The sequence below is a fragment of the Pecten maximus genome, chromosome 5 (assembly GCF_902652985.1).
Source record: "Pecten maximus chromosome 5, xPecMax1.1, whole genome shotgun sequence".
Classification (NCBI taxonomy): domain Eukaryota; kingdom Metazoa; phylum Mollusca; class Bivalvia; order Pectinida; family Pectinidae; genus Pecten; species Pecten maximus.
The window spans coordinates 5,428,768-5,450,137 of NC_047019.1; the positions used below are offsets into that span (position 1 = coordinate 5,428,768).

General features: G+C 36.3%; 2 protein-coding genes across 2 annotated transcripts in view; one reads left to right on the top strand and one right to left on the bottom strand.

Moving 5' to 3' along the window:
• LOC117326942 (excitatory amino acid transporter 2-like) overlaps window positions 1-21,370 on the top strand; it is a 121,677-nt gene that overhangs the window by 43,869 nt on the left and 56,438 nt on the right. The gene's annotated exons all lie outside the window — the stretch shown is intronic.
• Window positions 12,466-20,772, bottom strand: LOC117326721 (spidroin-1-like). Its single transcript, XM_033883444.1, has 2 exons — window positions 20,740-20,772; window positions 12,466-13,059 (listed from the first exon to the last, which is right to left on the bottom strand). Exons 1-2 carry the CDS (start codon window positions 20,770-20,772, stop codon window positions 12,466-12,468), a joined length of 627 nt encoding a protein of 208 aa, XP_033739335.1.

Below are 21,370 nucleotides of genomic sequence, written 5' to 3' on the forward strand. Positions count from 1 at the left end.
GTTCGGTTTATCGCCTCATAAACAGTCAGGGTCATTTTGAGGTGAGGTCTTATTGTTGTAGTTGGTGACTACCTCACTGAGCAACATACAGGAGGCCTGTCACATGCCATTCAGAGCAATAAGGGTAAAGTTTCTTGTCCAAGGACACAACCACAACAGCATAGACCAGCCTGTTTCTCAGCTTCCCGAGAAACACAAAGGTCATGGGTAGAGAAAGTCGAACCACATACCTTGGATCTTCACCTGAAGCTGTTGTGGCCTCCCCTTATCAATGATAATGATGGTGTACTAGGGTAAAATTTTAATGAGATTTAATTTTTGTGTATTTATAAATCAATACAGTTACACTTGTAACATTAAGCGATGACTGGAGACTCCCTTTATATAGATGCTAACAATCTACCTTATTTCAATAGAATATGCATTAGAATGCACTTCATGCCTGGTGGAGTCATAAATGCATTTCAATTCCTGCATGATAAAAATTTATAATGAAATATTCATCTACAAACAAAATATGGATCAATATGATTAAAATACAGATCATCACTATATACACTATGAATATGTTGCATAGAAATGACCTGTATTTTAATCCGATTCAACATATGGAGACATGCTTGAATCACTCTCATTATGATTCATAAACAATAATTAATATCATCATTTGTTGACATGCTCGCCTGACAAATTATAGTAAATATCAGGTAAGATTTTAACCGTAACATCACCTGTCATCGTGTTCCGCCTGGAGAGTCATGATCAAAGAAGCCCTGTGTTTGTCTGATAGGTATACTTTACATTCAACATGCGTTACAAACTTTCCGATGATCATGAATAATTTGGGTGTGATTATTGCTGGCGACATATATCTCGACTGCAAATTGTGAAAATCTTCCTGGTCATCACGTTATTTTACAAGCGAGATAAAAAGTTGTTCTTTATATACAGGTATGTATATTACCTTTAGGAAATTCCTCGTCAATTTGTCATTATTTATATACATGTATTGCTTAATTAAGGTAAGTGAAACGTGTAATTAATCACTTGTTAGCAAGAAGATAACTAATTTTTGTATCAACATTTCAAACGAAAGTAGGTAAATACGAGATATTACTTATCTACTTCTGTATTTAAAACTATTCAGGAACGATGTAAGATTAAAAATTTGACTAAACGATAGAACGGACAATTATGTGTATACAATGAAGCTAGAGTCTTATAGCATCTAGATTTGTAGTCTAGTAACAGGTGTATGGAGAGGATTTCTGGGACACAATCATTCAGTTCCCTTTCCATGTTTGTTTCACGAAACTTTGTGTAGTAAATACATACGCTTTATTGTTTAGACCTGCTAAAAGTTTCTTACATCTGATTTTGAATTTTTTTTGTTTTTGTTTTCATATATTTGACCTTGGGTTGATGATTCATCGGAGCATTTATCCCATTTAATAAAACTTCACATAAATATCCATTTTTAGGTCACCTGAGACAAAGTCTCAAGTGACCTATTCTTAATCGCCTTTTGTCCGTCGTCGTGCGTCGTACGTCCGTAAACAATTTACATTATCAACTTCTTCTCCAAAACCCCTAAACCAAATTCAATGAAATTTGGTAGGAAGCTTCTATGGCTAAAGGTCAACCAAAAGTGTAAATTATATGGTCCCCACCCCCGAGGGGCCTAATGGGCGGGGCTAAAAAGGGTCAAATTGACTTAAACTTCAAAAATCTTCTTCTCTACTCTCAGGTATGGTGGAATCAAACACTCTTCATAGATGGAAGGGTCTTATGGTGCTTTACCAAAATTGTAAATTTCATGACCTAGGGGTTTCACAATTGCCCCTGGGGAGGGGATAAACTTAACTATAGTTTATATGGGGGAAATCACATTTTTGACTATAATTTGTTTTATTTCTATTGGAATTCATTCTAATTTGGTTAACATTATCACGTAGGATGACAGTTTGATGGCATGCACATGTTGGCCCTGACTGATCCCCAGGGGCTGATGGGAGGGGCTAAAAAGGCCCAAATTGACTGAAATTTCAAAAATCTTCTTCTCTACTCTCAGATATGATGGAATCAAATACTTTTCATAGATGGAAGGGTCTTAAGGTGCTTTACCAAAATTGTGAATTTCATGACCCTGGGGTCTCAAGTTTGCCCCTGGGGAGGGGGTAAACTTTACTATAGTTTATATAGGGAAATCACATTTTTGACTATAATTTGTTTGATTTCTATTGGAATTCATTCTAACTTGGTTAACATTATCAGCTTTTGAAAGTAGTTTGATTGACTCCCAGGGGCTGATGGGCGGGGCTAAAAAGGGTCAAACTGACTAAAATTTCAAAAATCTTCTTCTCAAGACCCAAATAAGGTGGAATCAAATACTCTTTATAGATGGAAGGGCCTTAAGGTGCTTTACTAAAATTATGAATTTCATGACCCTGCATGGGGTCACAAGTTTGCCCCTGGGGAGGGGGGTAACTTTTACTATAGTTTATATAGGAAAATCACATTTTTGACTATGATTTGTTTGATTTCTATTGGAATTCATTCTAACTTTGTTCACGTTATCAGCATTGGATGACAGCTAAATGGTGTACACATGTTGGTCCTGACTGACACCAAGGGGCTGATGGGCTGGGTCAATTAAATTAACTGAAATATTTCAAATCTCAGGTGACCGTTAAGGCCCTTTGGGCCTCTTGTAATTTTTTCTGGTAGGAATCTTACGGGTCTTACGTCACCCCTCAATATTTTTTAACTGTGTGTAAATGATGGCTTCTGTTTTTTTCAATTTCAGATCATATTCGTGATTTTGACTATTTATTCACAAAATCACTGAACTCCTTGAACCATTAGAGTAGAAGCACTACAATTATAGAATAGAAAAGTCGAGATTAAAATAGATTTTTAAATGAAAATTTAAACAAAGCTCTTTTCGATAGATTTCAGAAAAAGCCATTTTTACAATATCAAGAGCTAGACTTTTCTGTCACATTGTTACATTATTTAGACATGTTGACTGCTGTGTAGAAAATGTTGTAAATTAGTGAATTAAATCTTCGAGGCTACCAATATTCCTTGTTCCCTGAAGTCAAATCAAATCTCTAGAGACAAGCAGGGTGAGGAATTCAATTACTGGTTATGACAGAACTGAAATAAAAACAAACGTTGAAGCCATCAAAGATAAACACGTATTTTTACATTTAATTAATTCTGGCTGAGTAACTGGATACGTTTTAAAATGTTTTATGCTGTTAAAGTAACACTGGTGACAATGGAATTATTTTAAAGGATGGCTGGATGGCCTTGACATCTGTATTGAAATAAAGAAATATAAAAAAAGAAAACAGTTTTATCCAAACTGGGTTGTTAATTTCGGTTATGAAGGAGTCTTTAAAGGTTTGGGAATTGAAATTTGAGGATTGTGGTGGGTCTAGGGGCAGTGGTTCAGGGGGTTGATAGAGGGTAGGAGTGGGCGGAGGGGGGGGGGGGGGGGAGGAGGGGGGCACTACTGGGTATATTCTCCCCCTTACCAAAAAAGTCATATACTGTTAAGTTAATAATATTTGTGGGGATTTAATTTTGCCTTATTTGTGTTCAGTTAGCACACAAAAAAATACTGAGCAAATGTTTTATGCCAAAAATTAGCTTATAGATAATCTACATTCAAATGTGTAGATGTGTTGAATCACTTGCGTACAGCGGAATGCTTACAAGGTGGTGTTCCGTAAAATTTAATAAGAGCTAAAAGTTCCAGTTTAGAAGACAACCAAGAAATATTTAGAAATCAAACAACTGTACAGTACATTACATGTTTACCAATTAAAAAAACAATGAGGATTATCAGCCTGATGATCCATTGCATCAATTAGAATTCAAGGGTGATAACTCTAAATAATTAACACCTTATTGGTGTTCGTGCTTTTGTATCCTGACAGTCAAGCTGTCCATGAATTGTCCATGTATCAGATAATTTATAGCATATATCTTATATACTTACAACTACAACTCCAAAATTTTGCATGTGACTATTCTTGGAATATTGAACTATTACATACTAAATTTATTTTTTTAAATCTGCAATATATGTATCCAAAGTTATTTTCATCATTGGTCACATAGAGATATTTCTCATAATATTGTGTCAACTACAATAATAATGCCGAATTTTGTATTTAGGCCAAATTTTGTATGACTATAAATTTCTAAACCCCAATTCTATAAAGCGTTATTGCCCCTGGATCTGAAGGGAAGCATTCTGAAATGTGGTCACAGGTTCAACTTTATACAGAGTTATGGCCCTTTGTTCATATTTTTTTAAATTCAGAATTTTGGCTAAAGGTTGAGGGATATGGAATCCATGCAACATTCTGTCATGTTTTACTTGAGAGATTTTGAATGATTAGGTTACAGTGTAAGGGAAACATGATTGTTTAAGGTCATGTGATCGTTCATCGTCACGGTTGATCACACTATATGCTACAATAAGTGTATTGCATAATGCAATCAACCGTGGATATCTGGCGATGGTAATGGACACAAATCAACATTTTTATAAAGATCATGAGTACTGTAATTAAACTTTTTTTTTTTGTTCCCGATAACTAAAATTTACTTTTAGATCTGAGGTTGTGCCTTGTGTTTTCTTTCATGCATGGTTGAATTTGATAAGGAACGAAAACTTTAAAATTAATTCTTTTTGCTAATTGATCGAAACACAAACTGACGTTTTTAATACAAAATAAATTAAGCACATCTCAGAATTGTCTCTTCTACTTGATTCCATGATCATTTATTCTAGCATTTAATTACCAATTTAAATTGTTTCCTTCAAAAACTCTCCCTCTAACCATAGAGGAAAATTGCTTTACGATTACATCAAATTGAATTTCGAAAGTATAGATTGTTTGAACTGTTTTTTTCTTTTCTCTATAAAAATCAATATTTAAACAATTCTTTGTGGACAAACACAGACATGTACATTTGTACAATGTAATTTAAGCATTTTTTCAAGTTCCCATATTTTTTTTTCAATTTTCAAAATCAGATTTTCATTATCCAGAGTGGATAACGAGCATCTAATTTTAATTAGATTGAATTTTTCTTACACATAAATTCTCAATTAAGTTAAGACTTTTTTCTTTACAGTTTTATAAACAGTCGTTTTCCAAAAACACAAACCACATCCCCTAAATCAAGCAAAAGCAACTACGTATGTCATTGTCTTTGCAAAATCATCTGAAAAGCTATCAAACATTGCAATATCTAAAAATCAAAAATTGAAGAAAAAAGATTTTTTTAGAAATTATTACATTTTAATTTCATGAAAAACGAATTAAGACTGCATTCAATAAAAAATGAGAAAGAAAATCTTATGCCTTTGTGTAATATGCCATGAATATTCCCAAGGATCTTGTCAATTTTCAAAATAGCTTAGAAAAGCCTGGTTCGTTAAATCCTAATATGACCATCCATTTACCTAGTTTGACGTGTTTATCTCCCCTTCCGCTCTTTTCCATTTTCTCAACATTTATTGAAATAATATTCTTCAAAACCAGAGCCAGGTCATGTCATAAATATATAGAGGATATTGAATGGTTTCCCGTTTAATATAACATATATATTTCACGAGTATGACAGAATATCGATATTTTCACGAGTGAGAAGCACGAGTGGAAAATATTGAAATATTCTGTCATACGAGTGAAATATATGTTATATTTAACGGGAAACCATTCAATTTTCTTTTTATTGCATTTCATAAACTGAAAAACAAAATTAAAAACATCGAAAAATTAATAGTGTCAAAAAGTGCGGGAATCAGTAATGACGTCATCTTTGTGACGTTACTCCACGTCAACTTGACAGCGCCATTTTGAAAGGACTGATCAGCGCAATTTTAGCGTTTTCTGCTGTTATTGGTGAATCTGTGCACGAATAGCTAACGTCTAGTGAGTATTTTGTCAAAAACTAGTCTGAAAATTTCAGAAATACAGAAGAATAACCAATTTATCTATCTCCACTTCGATTGGAAAAATTGACAAGTTTCAATGAGGTGAATACAAAGGTTCGCTCTCATTGATCAAAAACGGAAAACTTATATTTTCACTGCAAAACTTATATTTTCACTGCAAAACCTTATATTTTCACTGCAAAATCTTATATTTTCACTGCTCATCGCTGCAGTGAAAATATAAGTTTTATTAGTTTGATAAATTTCTATATTTCACTGGCAAAAATGTAATAAATATGTTTTGGAAACATAATTCAAGCAGATCTTGTCCTGATATGTAGAGAGAAACTTTAACTTTAAGTGATTCCAAAATTCATTTGTATACAATCTAATAGTGTCACTGTCATTACTGCATGACATTTGATAACTTTAAATCAATTGATGTTAACTTTCCTGTCCATTTGTGAAAAAATAATGTACATGTATTCCTATTTTGAAAAAAGAAATATATAAACTATATATGAATTGAGACCAAAAGTTTATAAAAATCAAAATTTTATAAAAATCAAAATAAAATTTTGTTGCGAGATTTGGATACACACAAACATACATAATGGGTAAAAATGTCTTGAAAATAAAAAAAAACTATATATGTATATATTCATTTAATTTGTAAATGAATGCATTTTTGGTGGAAAATTGACTTGAATTTAAATTTGAACTTTTGCTTCTGAGATTAAAATCAAAGAACAATTAAATTACAAGAAATTTCTCAGTCAGAACCAAATCATTTGATCTGCTGCGTGGACGGAACGAGTGACAGTGTTGGAATGCAGGCATGCTGGTTGGGTGATGTTGCTGGTCCTGCAATCGTCAGGCTTTTAAAATGGATAATACAATAACTATTGTGAAGAATTGATTTCACTCAAGTCAGCACAGTTCTTAAAAAGTTATGTATGGCGAAATTCTACCAAGAGGGGTTTTCGGTTTTAAATGTGAAGGAGGATCGAAGGGAAGAAAGATGGTGTGAACCATTTAAAGTTCCGCAAGATTGTTTAAAAACTGGGTCAAGGATTAACGTTTCAGCTAAATTAAACAAACGGCAAAATAAGCTTAATCAAGAAAGTACCAAGCTTCGTAATCTGTTTCATTTCAATAAAGCTAGAACAGAGTTGCTAATTCTTCCAAGTCTTTCATTATTTCAATAACAGATAGCTGTCGTCACTGTGAAATTCAAATGAAATTTATAAGTCAATTTATCAAGTCTTATTGTCAGCGAACTGTTGAGTTCAACCACATTTTCACGAAAGGCTCTCTTCAGGCATTTCATTGAATCACAAATCATGTAATTCTAGTCGGTTATATTCCAAGTTTGTTGTCAAGGGGATTTTTAAAAGGGTGCGAGGCATTGCTTCATCTGCTCTCAAGCATGAACAAAAGGAATGGTTTCTGAACAACTTTTAGTCAAATTGTCTGTCTTGAACTAAAAAAAAATGTGTTAGGATAACTTCAGGCTCTATATGATAATGCTTTTATCAGAGGAAATATCTAAATTCAATCTGATTAATTTACAATTTTGTCAAGAAATCCTTGCAAAATACACTGTCAAAAAGCTTCTTTGTGGCTGTCAGCAAGTTTCCTGCAACTTTGCAAACACTATGTAAGATGGTGTTAGTATTTTTCAAGAACTGGCTTCAAGTTTATTACAATATGATAACTATGTTTATCATCTGAAGGAAATATTTTCCTCTAAAGCTGAAAGGATTTCTTCCTCAAACTGAAGATTATGGGAGATATTATTATAGTATCTGAATATAAAATATCGGTGGCCCTCTCACGGCATATCTCCCTAGAACAGAAGTTTCTTAACTAGATATTGTATTATCTGAATATAAAATTCCCGCCACCCTCTCACAGAATATTTCCTTAGAACAGAAGTTTCTTAACTAGATATTGTATTATCTGAATATAATATTCCCGCCACCCTCTCACAGAATATTTCCCTAGAACAGAAGTTTCTTAACTAGATATTGTATTATCTGAATATAAAATTCCCGCCACCCTCTCACAGAATATTTCCCTAGAACAGAAGTTTCTTAACTAGATATTGTATTATCTGAATATAAAATTCCCGCCACCCTCTCACAGAATATTTCCCTAGAACAGAAGTTTCTTAACTAGATATTGTATTATCTGAATATTAAATTCCCGCCACCCTCTCACAGAATATTTCCCTAGAACAGAAGTTTCTTATCTAGATATTGTATTATCTGAATATAAAATTCCCGCCACCCTCTCACAGAATATTTCCCTAGAACAGAAGTTTCTTAACTAGATATTGTATTATCTGAATATAAAATTCCCGCCACCCTCTCACAGAATATTTCCCTAGAACAGAAGTTTCTTAACTAGATATTGTATCATTTGAATATAAAATTCCCCTGGCTCTCCCACAGAATATCTCCCCATAACAGAATCATCTGTTGTCTTTCATGAATATTTGTCTCTTTTATGTCAGTATTTTAACCCTCCCATCGAAGGAACATACCTCACTCATTAAAACAGTGCCATATCTCCTTGGAGACAATTTCATTAATCAACCATTTCAACATATCAGTCAAAGGTGCTTAAAAACTCATGACTAAAAATGATAATTCTTTTTTAGAAATTTGAAATAATTTAGGACAGTGATCATGTCTGAAAAATGCAATTAAAATTCCTTTTAATGCATTATTCTAGATTTAGTAAATTCGAGAAAAAAGATGATAATGTTAATTGACTTCTCTGAAAGTCATTCATCACAAAACGTACAACGATCTTCGACAGACATTTAATATCCTAGATGCGTAAGATTTCCAGACTTACCAGTAGGTAATATAGCAGCTAGCTTTTTTTGTCACAGCTCTCAGAGTCGTCCATTTTGATGGATTTGGAGGAAAATATCATTACAGTATTTTTTTCATGACTGATGTGTCAGCGAACTTAAGCTTTTAACTGTCACAGTCTCTCAACACTTCTATGACATTTTGCTTCAAATTGAAATTCTATATGAAGTAATAGTTTCACATTTAAGTATATTGTACAAGGTTTTGGGTACTCCCTTCCCTGTTGTCTAGTATACTGGACAAGATTTTGGTACTCCCTTCCTTGTTGTCTTAAGTATACTGGACAAGGTTTTGGGTACTCCCTTCCCTGTTGTCTGGTATACTAGACAAGGTTTTGGGTACCCCCTTCCCTGTTGTCTAGTATACTGGACAAGGTTTTGGGTACACCCTTCCCTGTTGTCTAGTATACTGGACAAGGTTTTGGGTACTCCCTTCCCTGTTGTCTAGTATACTGGACAAGATTTTGGGTACTCCCTTCCCTGTTGTCTGGTATACTGGACAAGGTTTTGGGTACCCCCTTCCCTGTTGTCTAGTATACTGAACATGGTTTTGGGTACTCACTTCCCTGTTGTCTAGTATACTGAACAAGGTTTTGGGTACACCCTTCCCTGTTGCCTAGTATACTGGACAAGGTTTTGGGTACTCCCTTCCCTGTTGTCTAGTATATTGGACAAGGTTTTGGGTACACCCTTCCCTGTTGTCTAGTATACTGGACAAGGTTTTGGGTACTCTTCATACCCCAATGAAGCTATGCATGAATTTTAATAACTGAAATTTTTTTTTTTACCAGAGTTATGGCCCTTGCTGCAAATTAGTGAGACATAACTTGTCCAGACACTTCCTCCAGTCATAGTCAACCAAATTCAATAAAAATACACAGGAATATAAGGAAGATGTGAAGATGTGCATGCAGGTTTTTTTTCTCTTTGAAATGTTGGTTGCCGTGGTAACCAGGACGCTATACACAGGTTTTGTGTTATGGCTGATAGCTCCTCACCTTGTAGATCAATTTGATTTCATTCAAACTTGGTCAAGTGATGTAATGTATTAATGCCTATTATTTAAGACATCAGATTTTTGCATGTTACTATGGAAACCCTAATAGAGGCTTCTGATTGGTGAAAACTAAAATATTGTCTTATTAAGCTGAAAATTGTTATATAAGGGTTTTGAGGGATAGCAAATACAATGCTGCTATTTTCCAGAACAATAAATATCATTTGGTTGCCATGGTTACCAATAAGGGGTAGCCGAGTTATAAGTTAGCCATTGGCTTACAGTTCTAGCTGACAACAGAATTACCTCCCTTGTGGCTGATGCATCAGAATGAAAATTGGATATGACACCATTTTAGTTATGACATCACTTTGGGTCAAACATCATTGTTGTGTCTGATAGAGACAACAACCAAACCTACCATGTGCTTGTTGAAACAGACCTTTTTATTGTTTTCAGCAAGGAGAGTTACAAATAGGTTGGGAGTTATTATAGAGTCGTAGCCTATGATATGATATCCGTAACTCCACTTCATTATAGTAAATACGTAACAGTTATGTTATGGTGCCAGAGAGATAGGGAGATACAAGCAATATAACACTGGTTTAATAGTGGGTAAGATTTCACTGTCTTGTGTAAAAGAGAGAGTTATCTAACATGAATGTTTCATGTATATCTGGGGAGACCCACATCTCTCAGAGTCTTCATGAGAGACAGTCTATCTGGGCATGCCTACATCCTTCAGAGTCTTCATGAGAGACGGTCTATCTGGAGAGACCCACATCTCTCAGAGTTGTCATGAGAGACAGTCTATATGGGGAGACCCACATCCCTCAGAGTCTTCATGAGAGACAGTCTATCTGGGGAGACCCACATCTCTCAGAGTCTTCAAAAGACTTTTGGTTTGTTTTTGTTTAACGTCCTATTAACAGCCATGGTCATTTAAGGACGTGCCAGGTTTTGGAGGTGAAGGAAAGCCGGAGTACCCGGAGAAAAACCACCGGCCTACGGTCAGTACCTGGCAACTGCCCCTCGTAGGTTTCGAAATCACAACCCAGTGGTGGAGGGCTAGTGATAAAGTGTCGGTACACCTTAACCACGGCGGCCCCCATGTTAAGGACTAATAGAATCTTTAACCCCTTTGGGGGTGAGACAGGGGAATCTCATCCCAAGGGGAAGACTCTTAAGTTGCCAAACACAAGGCTTGCCGAGTGTTCGGCAACTTAATTATCTTACCCCGAGGGTTGAGATTTCCCTGTCTCACTTCCATGGGGGTGAATGGTTATTTTGCTCTTACCCTGTTTACCCTCTTATGTATCTAATATTGATGTTACATCAATGCAAGGAAATGTTGATGTGACGAATTGACGATGTGACGTCATTGTACTGTTGCATGACATCATGATATTGTTGATGCGACGAAATACAATTGTTGAGAATGTGAGAAGAGCTTGTGTAGCTTGTCTTTTCCCTAGGGTGAGATAAGAAAATCTTGATCACCACGGTAAAACTGGATATCCCTGTCCAGGGTAAGAGAAATTTGTCTCTCATTTGCAGAGATTCAATAACATTTCCTTCCGAAAACAAGGATACTTTCTACTTTTTTTTGTGGCAGAAATGGGATAATATTTCCTTCAAAATCAGGCATATTTACCCCTTTTCTTTGGCAGAAATGGGATAATATTTCTTTCAAAATCAAGCATATTTACTACTTTCTTTTGCAGGGATGGGATGGTAATTCCTTCAAAATTAAGGATATTTAATACATTATTTGGCTGAGATGGGATAATATTTCTTTCAAAATCAAGCATATTTACTACTTTCTTTGGAAGAGATGGGATGATATTTCCTTCAAAATCAAGGATATTTACCATAACTGCAGGGTTGATTTACAGGCAGTCGGTGAATAATTAATAAAGTGTTTAGAATGTGCTGCATGTTTATATGATTACTTCGGCTATCTGGTCGGGAGTTAGTGATGTTGATGTATGCAGTTTGAGTAATAATATTTTATTAAGGAGTTTTACACTTGTGTCAGAATTACCTTCAACATGACTGGAGTAGCGTAATGGAACTTTATCACAGGGATGTTTTACAGGAAATATTAATGCTGCCATATCTATTTGTCAGTTATAAACCCATGCCTGGTAATAAGCCCACCCATGTTCATTGGACTTCAATAAAAATGAAAATAAATTACATTCCGTTGTCCCGAAATAATCCCCCCACCCCCGAGAGTTAGTACCTGAATATGTCGACCCACTCAGCTTATTACAGGATAAATGCGGTACCTAAGTAAACATCAATTATATTTATACATTATACAATGTTGTGAATTGGTTGTGCTTAAAATTCAGCAAATATTATGTAGTTGCTGATAAAATTGTATAACTTATGCAGTCGTTATTCTGCTTGTGGTTTATATCACCGATAGACCTGTAAAATTCCAATGGTTGTGTAACAATTAAATCAAGTTATCTTGTGTTATGTTCTGTTCAGGTCTGAATCAATATCATATCCTCATGTGGTATCCATGTCTGTCCATCCGTCCTTCCATCCATCTGCCTGTGCGCCGTGTCCTACCCCTTTTGATCAATAACATATCTTTAGAAACCCTAAGTGTTATCCATGTACAGTCCATCCGTCTGCCTGCCCCTTGCCTGCCCTGCCTGTCCCTGCCCCTGCCTGTCCCTGCCCCTGCCTGTCTGTCCTTGCCTGTCTGCCCCTGCCTGCCTCTCCCTGCCCTTGCCTGTCTGCACCTGTCTCTGCCTGTCCCTGCCCCTGCCTGCCCCTGCCTGCCTGCCCCTTCTCCTGCCTGCCTGCCCTTGCCTGTCTGTCCTTGCCTGTCTGCCCCTGCCTGCCTGTGCCTGCCCCTGCCTGTCTGCACCTGTCTCTGCCTGTCCCTGCCCCTTCTCCTGCCTGCCCCTGCCTGCCTGCCCCTTCTCCTGCCTGCCTACCTGCCTGCCCCTGCCTGCCCCTGCCTGTCTGTCCCTGCCTGCCTGCCCCTGCCTGTCTGTCCCTGCCCCTGCCTGCCTGCCTGCCTGCCTGCCTGCCTGCCTGCCCGTGCCTGCCTGCCTGCCCCTGCCCTTGCCTGTCTGTCCCTGCCCCTGCCTGCCCCTGCCTGCCTGCCTGCCTACCCCTGCCTGTCTGTCCCTGCCCCTGCCTGCCCCTGCCTGCCACCAGGGTGAACTCCTCTGCTGTATAAGCTAACCATTCCTGTAGATTGTGACCTTACACAAGTAATAGCTATTGTCCTGAGAGTGTATAGATCCTGGTTCTGTCATTAAGGAGGAAGTAATTAGTGGCATCTCTTAAAGCATCCGGAAGAGCTTGACAGGATTTGCTTTTTTCCTGAACTTTCTTAAAAGCCAATGCCAATATATCTGGTGTCGGAACAAATAATCAAGATTTTTTTCATCGATAAGATGTGATATTTGTTCCAGATTCCGTGAATAGATGTAAAATTACAATGTACTATTGTAAACTGAGAGAGAAAGGCTGTCATAACGGGTAATCATCATTGTCTTCTTGTTCCTTAGGCAAAGGGAAAATTTGCTTAAGTATTGTCATCTGAGACAATTTTACCAAATCTTGTAAAATTTCTTTCTTATATATAATGAGGTGCTAATAGTCCTGCGATTAATACTACCAGAATTAATTATTAAAACACCAGTCAATACAAATCTGCCAGAACTCAATTATGTTAGTAAATTAAAGCTTTGTCCAAGGCATAAATCTAATCTTTATTATACCCCCCCCCCCCAACTCGAGTCCCAACCGAAGTCGCCCTAGGTGAAAGGCAAGTCTAGGTGTAGGAATATGTCCAGAAATTGCACATTTTGTTTGCCAGAAAACCAATCATAATCACAGGGGCTCGGTTTCGGGTTTTTGAGTAATATATGACATCAGTAAACAACCACAAAACTATAAATTAAGTATTCCTATACATTCTAAAACCTTATAAAAATCGGGGTTATTGATGTATAAAAAAATCGGGGTTATTGATGTATAACTCTTTTTTTATACATTGATAACCCCGATTTTTATAAGGTTTTAGAATGTATAGGAATACTTAATTTATAGTGTTGTGGTTGTTTACTGATGTCATATGTTACTCAAAAACCCGAAACCGAGCCCCTGTGATCATAATGTACTCCCAAATGGTGCGGAGGAATGATGTAATCTATGAATCTTAATAATGAAATTAAAAACAAAAAAACATCTCAAACATTACGATTTAAGTATGAGAGAAATGAGTCACTCTCTGCATGACCAATCGGAGTACAGAAAGGATGTAATGTTGTTTTGAAAAAAAAAGTTTCCTAGTTACAAAATGGAAGCCAGCTTCCTTATCACATTCGAGGTCATGTGATGGAGTCACTCTCAATCTTCGCTACACTTCGGTGATCTCACTTTAGCCGAGTCTCCATCATTAAAACTTGAGACATCTGTCCTAATTCTAGTGCAGCTTAATGTGATATGACTGTCTTTCTCGTTGTGGACTGACAGATAGCAATTTCGGGGTGGTATCACATCACACGGTTACATTTCGTACACATCACACGGCCACACTTCGTACACATCACATTTCGTAGAGCTTTATAAGCTGGCTGTCTAGATTTGTTGTGTCATTATAGCCGACTTCTTTGTTAAAATTGTCACACACAAGCACTCAACCCAGAATATCAATTTCATGTGAGTCGAATTGAGGGATCCCTTCCTTTTCATTGGTGTATACAACTGGTTGATGTAAAATTTGAGTGTAAATATTGTTCTTAATAAGTTTATTTCCATCAAGATCATATAAGCAGTTGAATTCACGAAGGTGCATTTATTTTGAATTTCCCATATCTATGCAGAAGACTAAAAAACATTTATGTACAATATATTTGAATGAAGTTTCATATTTTTGCTCTGTGTCCCATGGCAAGGAAATAATACAGAAATACAATAAATGCTGCGAGCTTTGTTTGCTTTATATACAGATAACAATGACACAGAATCATGGCAAAAATATTTGGGCTCAATTAACTCTGTGAGTGGCCTTCAGTATTATTTTATTAAAATGAACATAAAAACACATAAATACACATATATATAAAAAGCAAAGGTGAGCGGCAAAATTAGGCCTAAATGAACGGTATGTTTACATGTACATATCGGTCATTCTGAAGGAATACATATTATTTATTTGGTGATGCATTAAGTATACCAGTATCTGAATATTTCGTATGATAATTTATGATAATGATGTGAAGCTTATACTGCATGATTGATTGATAAAAAAGACAGATGAAAAAAATGGAAGTAGATTTCAAATTTCTCGTATTAATCCCGTTTTACTGAGTAGGTAATAACATTGTGTCCCTATAGCGAGTAACATTTGATTAGCTGTTACCTGAAAATTGTGAGGTTTTGTAGGCAGCAACACAGTATAACTGGTTCTGGATGGGGTCACAATTTCAATGCAAAATCACATAAAATTCACATGTGTAATTAAGCCTTTGAGCTTCATGATTTTCAGGGTCATACCAATGTCAAAGGTCAAGTTCAACAGGAAATGAGATTTCAAATTCCTTTTTCAGATGATATCTTTTCAAAGAAATATCTGATTGACTTCCACTTTCCCCCTGTTTGAAAGATTACTATACATTGTACATCATTCATATCTATCTGTCTTGTTTTGTGTATTAATGTCGTTGAGAGGATGGTTTGTTTGATTTTAGGAAGATCGGGACGTTTGATGAATGAAAATATGTCTATGTTGCTGTATCAAACAGGATTTTACCTTTACATAAAATGAAACATTTAAACAGCAAGAAATTTAGTGAGGAGGCGATCTATCTGTGTGTCTGCACATCTGTCGTCTGCATGCCCATCTCAATCGAATGTATATCACTGGGTATGAGTTTCAATGAAATTTTCTATATAACTTTCTCATCAATGTTTGTTTATGTGTGCTTGTTCCACAGGTATTAGAGAGATACCAACAAGCTAACAAAGTCATCTCAAGTCTACTTTTCCTGAAGTAAAGGATAGATTTCGAACGAACTTTACATATGAACATATAAGGTCAGCTGTACATGTCTTGTTTGATCAGAGATGGTAAGTATAAAGTTGGCTCACTGTAGGATCCGGGATTTTCTTCATTGAAATGTTACCCACTGTTGCCGTACTTGATGAGATATCCATTTAATTTATATCATGCCTCCACATCCTCCGTCATATTAAATTTTTATGTGACATTTACTTTCATGTGCCGATTGTCCTCATAAACCTTTTTCAACCATGAAATTTTAATGGGGCAATGTATATTGTGCAATATTGTGGGTGACGATACCATATGACATCAGCATAGCCTATAGGGTCATGTGTGGGTGGTACATATAATATTTTCGAATTTTTCCAATTCATATTCTAAAGTTATATCAATTAAAATAGACAATATTTTAACGAGGAAGTGTCATAAATCCTTTAACATGACTAATGTATTAAAATGTTCAGATATCATTATAACTGCTACATATATGTGTTTCGTCTAGGAGTAGCCTTGAGCAAATGTTATGGATATCACGAGTTCTGTAATCATTAACTCGTGTTGACACGGTTAGGAAATTGCTTCCCTGGGACTTGGGGCCGCGGTGGCCTAGTGGTTAAGGTGTCCCGGCACTTTATCACTAGCCCTCCACCTCTGGGTTGCGAGTTCGAAACCTACGTGGGGCAGTTGCCAGGTACTAACCGTAGGCCGGTGGTTTTTCTCCGGGTACTCCGGCTTTCCTCCACCTCCAAAACCTGGCACGTCCTTAAATGACCCTGGCTGTTAATAGAACGTTAAACAAAAACAAACCAATGATATTTTCGATGGTTATTATTTTACACGAGTCTTTGGTGATGTGTTGTTCATGATGGGGGTTTCTCGATTATTTCATCATTACTGAATACATTTTGATGATTTTTGTTGTCCTATCACAGAGGGTGTTCGCATGTGTAGCAGGCCGGGTTTTAATTGTAAATAATGTCCACAGTTGTATGGTCGCCTTCTAGCTTCCGGCTAGAGGGAATTTCCCTTTAGCTCAGTTGGTAGAGCGGCGGACCAGTAAGCCGAGGGTCGCGGGTTCGATCCCGGCTGGCTGCACACTACTACTCCTTGCACTTTTACACGTGAATACTGTTAAAACAGAAGTTACCCTCCACTGTTTCCTGATCTGAATCAGTAGTATGTGTGCCACCCCTGGCATCAGTCGATGCTTTACTCTCCTCAACATTAACCCCATTGAAGTGTTTATTGCCCTTTGAGGGATATTATTCCACTAGTGAATAAGGGCCTCTGCGTGAGTCAAGTGACCATATATGGGATGTTGACACGCTACCTAACCCTACTGTCTAGCTCATCCCACAAATGCTTGAATGGAGACATATTTGGACTGTATGGTGGCAAATCAAGAACTGGAACCTTGTTTTGAGCCAAAAGGTCATGACAAACCCTAGCAACATGTGTTCTGCTGCAATGTTACTTTGATGCAGTACTGGGAATTCAGAGGTCAACCTGTGGATTGGTAGGTGGCCTTAGAGGGTGACTTCTCTGAGGGTCAGAGAATCATTATATGTATGTCAGATGTATGTGCGAAAAAGAGAGAGACGAGAAAAGAGGAGAATAGAGAGAGAACAGAGAGAAAAGGAAGAACTAGAAGAACAGAAAGAGAGAGATAAAAGAACAGAGATATAAGAGATACAGAAATAGAAAGGAGACTAGAAAGGAGAACATTGTGTAAATTGGATATGTATGTTTGGATGAATTAGAAAATAAAGAAGATAAACCTGAAATTGGAATTGGACTTGTTACAACGCGACAACACTTTGATGGATAATAAGAGAGAGAAGGTTTGGTCTCACTGATCCCAATATCTTACTGCATGCTCTAAGATTACCATGAATAAAATGGTGCAAGAGTAAAGTGGATGCACGCTTTCTTGAAAAATCTGCTGAAAGCATACAGCATCGAGCAGGGTCATGGTCAACTGAATTTTAACTGAAGAACATTTTCACAGTGCATTGAGGCTGCTTAATGTGAAATTTAATTGAATTTAGACTACATGTCTAAAAGTTATATAAGAAAAACCAAAGTTACGTTTCTTTTTTCAGCTTGTTTATATATATAGAGGTATAATTCTGATGTGAATTTAAATTTTTCCAAATGATTTAGAACATCTCAAGTCAGGAATATGAGATCTCACTCGAATACATACACTGGCCCCTCTCTCTAGAATATTAACTTGCAAATGAAAATGGAGACTTACCAATTTTTATCTCTTAGAGATACTTACTAGGGGGAGATATGCTAAGGTATTAGAATTCAGCTGGGCTATTCTGTACAAAAACTCAGGGACTGGTAGCCATGCAGTCTCTCAGAAATACAGTAAAGCATTCATGTTGTAATAATTTGTAGTAATATAGTTTGTGAGAAAAAATTACAGCTATTAAAAAATTATTTTTGAATTTTCTCTGTACAGACACAGCTCAACAAGAAATTTGCATCTGTTTGAGTTGGTTTATAACATGTTTTCTGCCGTTGTGGATCTGCTTATAAATGGTCTTCATTCCGCTGAAGACTAAGTGTTCCATTGTCGTCACATCTGGACTTGTTCTTTTCGTTGTAGCTAATCTAAATATTCACTAAGTAATTCACACACAATTGCAAAAATATTTCCTCACACAATTACATTAATTCACAGAAATTTTGACAAACTTGTATTTTTTTTGCGTTTTTTTTGCGTTTTTTTTTTTTTTTTTCAAATTTAAGAATTCATATTTCCAATGATAGGTTCACACCGATAACATTTTAACAGATAATTCTTCTTAACACTCTTGACACATTTCATTTCCAACAGAATCGTTGTCATAATAACGTATCATGTTTCAAACAGGAACGGTTCACTTTACATGAAGCTCACATCGGCCTTTCCACCATTTTCTCATCCATTTATTCTCATTTTGTAAAAAAGTTAATGGACCTTAACACATTTGATTATTACGATTCTTGTTAAAAAGTCAAAATTCCAATGATCCTTCGACACCTATCGTAACGATACTCCTATTTGTATCCAGGCACGTGCGATTGATAACACTCAGTCACCGGGCTGTAATAGCCACAGTGTTATCTAAAATAGTTTTAGTGGAACATGTAATTCTGCAACAAATTTTTAGAAATAATCTTCCTCATTCAATAAAAGTGCTTTTTATGTTGCTATGTCGGCTGAATCTGCGGAACTGAAGCGTCAACATCTTTTCATGATTGCTTTTTCTTCTGTGTGGTTTTAAGTTGTCCCATCCAGAGAAAAAATAGGTACAGCTTATTGTCTTAGTGTGACATTCATTGTCCTGTAAATCATTAATATTAACAGTTAGAAAGTGTTTCTACTCAAGAATGGCTGAACAGATTTTAACTCTTTCCAGGCCAGAATAGGGACGGATCAATTGTCTTAATGTGACTTCCATATCCTGTCACCAGCCATCAGTATTCAAATTTAAAAAGTGCTACTACTCAAGAATTGCTAAACAATTTTCAACCATTTCCAGGCTAGAATAGGGAGGGGTTAATTGTCTTAGTGTGACTTCCATATCCTGTCACCAGCCATCAGTATTCAAAGTTAAAAAGTGCTACTACTCAAGAATGGCTAAACAAATTTTAACCATTTCTAGGCCAGAAAAGGGCGGGGGCAAAAGAGCATGGCTTATATAGTAAGAGAATAGTAGTAAATTTTGAATTTTGAAGAAAGTATAATGAAAACTTTGGTTAAGGAAATTCAACATGGTGTACTACCCATTTGGTCCATGTAACTGATGTAGAATCGAAGTGATCAACACTGCTAAATTTTTCATAGGCTAGATAGTGATGGAGAGATTTTAACCTGATTTAGAGTAAAAGCAATAGGCCAACTGACTGTAACCAAGTCATACAGGTCAGCAGACAGCACTACAGGGCTTGGCCTACTATAAATATTATATAGAATCATATGAAGGCCAATGTGGGATTTGAGGCCATGTATCAGATTAAGAAATAAGTGCGAAAGTCTAGTACAGAATTTCTTTTTTGTCATCCCCTCCATTATATTTACATTTTGGTGGCAAAGCCACGATATCAACTTAGTAAAAAGATTTGCAGTCTATGTGACCATAATTGACACCCAAAACGTGACATCGATCCATGCTGCGCATGAATATATTCACCCACCGGAACTACTTGTAACTAACATAAATCATTTTTTATGTTAATAAAAAAGTATCAAAAAGACATTTTATACAATATTGTTACACAAATAATAAAAAAAACATTTAACAGACTGTGTTTTTTTCGTATTATTTAAATGCACTTTTTTGTTTGCCAATCTGCACGTGACAAATGAATTTTGAAAAAACACTTTTAACAGGCTGTTCTATTTGTCGAACCCCATTGATGAAATCGCTGAATATTGGCATTTTTTATGCTAATTTTCAAATATAACGAAACGAATATGTCGAGAATGTAAATATAAGCGTTAAACTGTCTTTTTTTGGTGTCTCTGGTCGATATAGATGCAAGAGCTTTGCAAACAAACATGTCATAGTGTGCGCTAGCACAATGTCACGTTTGTTTGCAAAGCTCTGGCATCTATATCGACCATAGACACCAAAAAAAGATACTTTAATCCTTAATTATGGGTTGGGGTGTGGTACCCATGTAACATTCATCTGACCGTATGTCCCACTCCTTTCAGAATCAATCACATAGCTTGTAAAATCTACATCAACATATTTGGTTTAAATTTACAATTTTAGCCATAGTATCATAACATAAGATTCCATACCTGATCATATTTTGTTGGTCAATTGGTCATGGTTAAAGGGATCAAAGGTTACCTTTTTTGGGGGATGGGGAGGGGGAGGGCTCATCATGCAGACATCTTCTAGTTAAACTAAATTTCTGCCTAAATGTGGCTATGATAGCTTAGCCAAGAAATTGACTGGTGGTCTGATCTGGCTGTGTCCTTGCCCTGGATGCCGTGTGATGGATCTCCCCTATCTTGTACAGTGAGGTAGCCACCAGCTACTACTACAAGATGACAGAAAATAATCGGTACTCTTTTATTCAATATGAATTTACTTCCACCTTTTCATATGCCTAAATAATATTTTATTAGCTAAAAATAGACCAGTCAAGAGATATTCAGGATGTACTAGTATTTAAGCAAAACTTTTAAAAACACCTGTATAAACAAAGGATTAAACTGTTAACACAGGCTATACTTGAAGTGATAGGTTTGACATAAACAGATTGTATACATGTTGAGATCACAGTGGAAAACTTGAAAATGTATTATCAGGAAAAATAATCTGTCAATCAATTGCTTGTGATAGCTTATGGAACAATCTGGGTTCTCAGAAATCTGACTATAAATGCTGGTTGGATCCCAGTATCTTGTTGTAGTGTTGAGATAACAGATGTAGGGATGTTGTGACAACAGAGGATCTTATCAAACCACTACTGCAC

Coding starts and splice junctions, on each gene's coding strand:
- LOC117326721 (XM_033883444.1), bottom strand. CDS start 20,772: ATGAGCCCTCCCCCTCCCCATCCCCCAAAAAAG. Junction 13,060..20,739: donor CTCCCCATCCCCCAAAAAAG/GTAACCTTTGAT, acceptor CACAATCTACAG/GAATGGTTAGCTTATACAGC.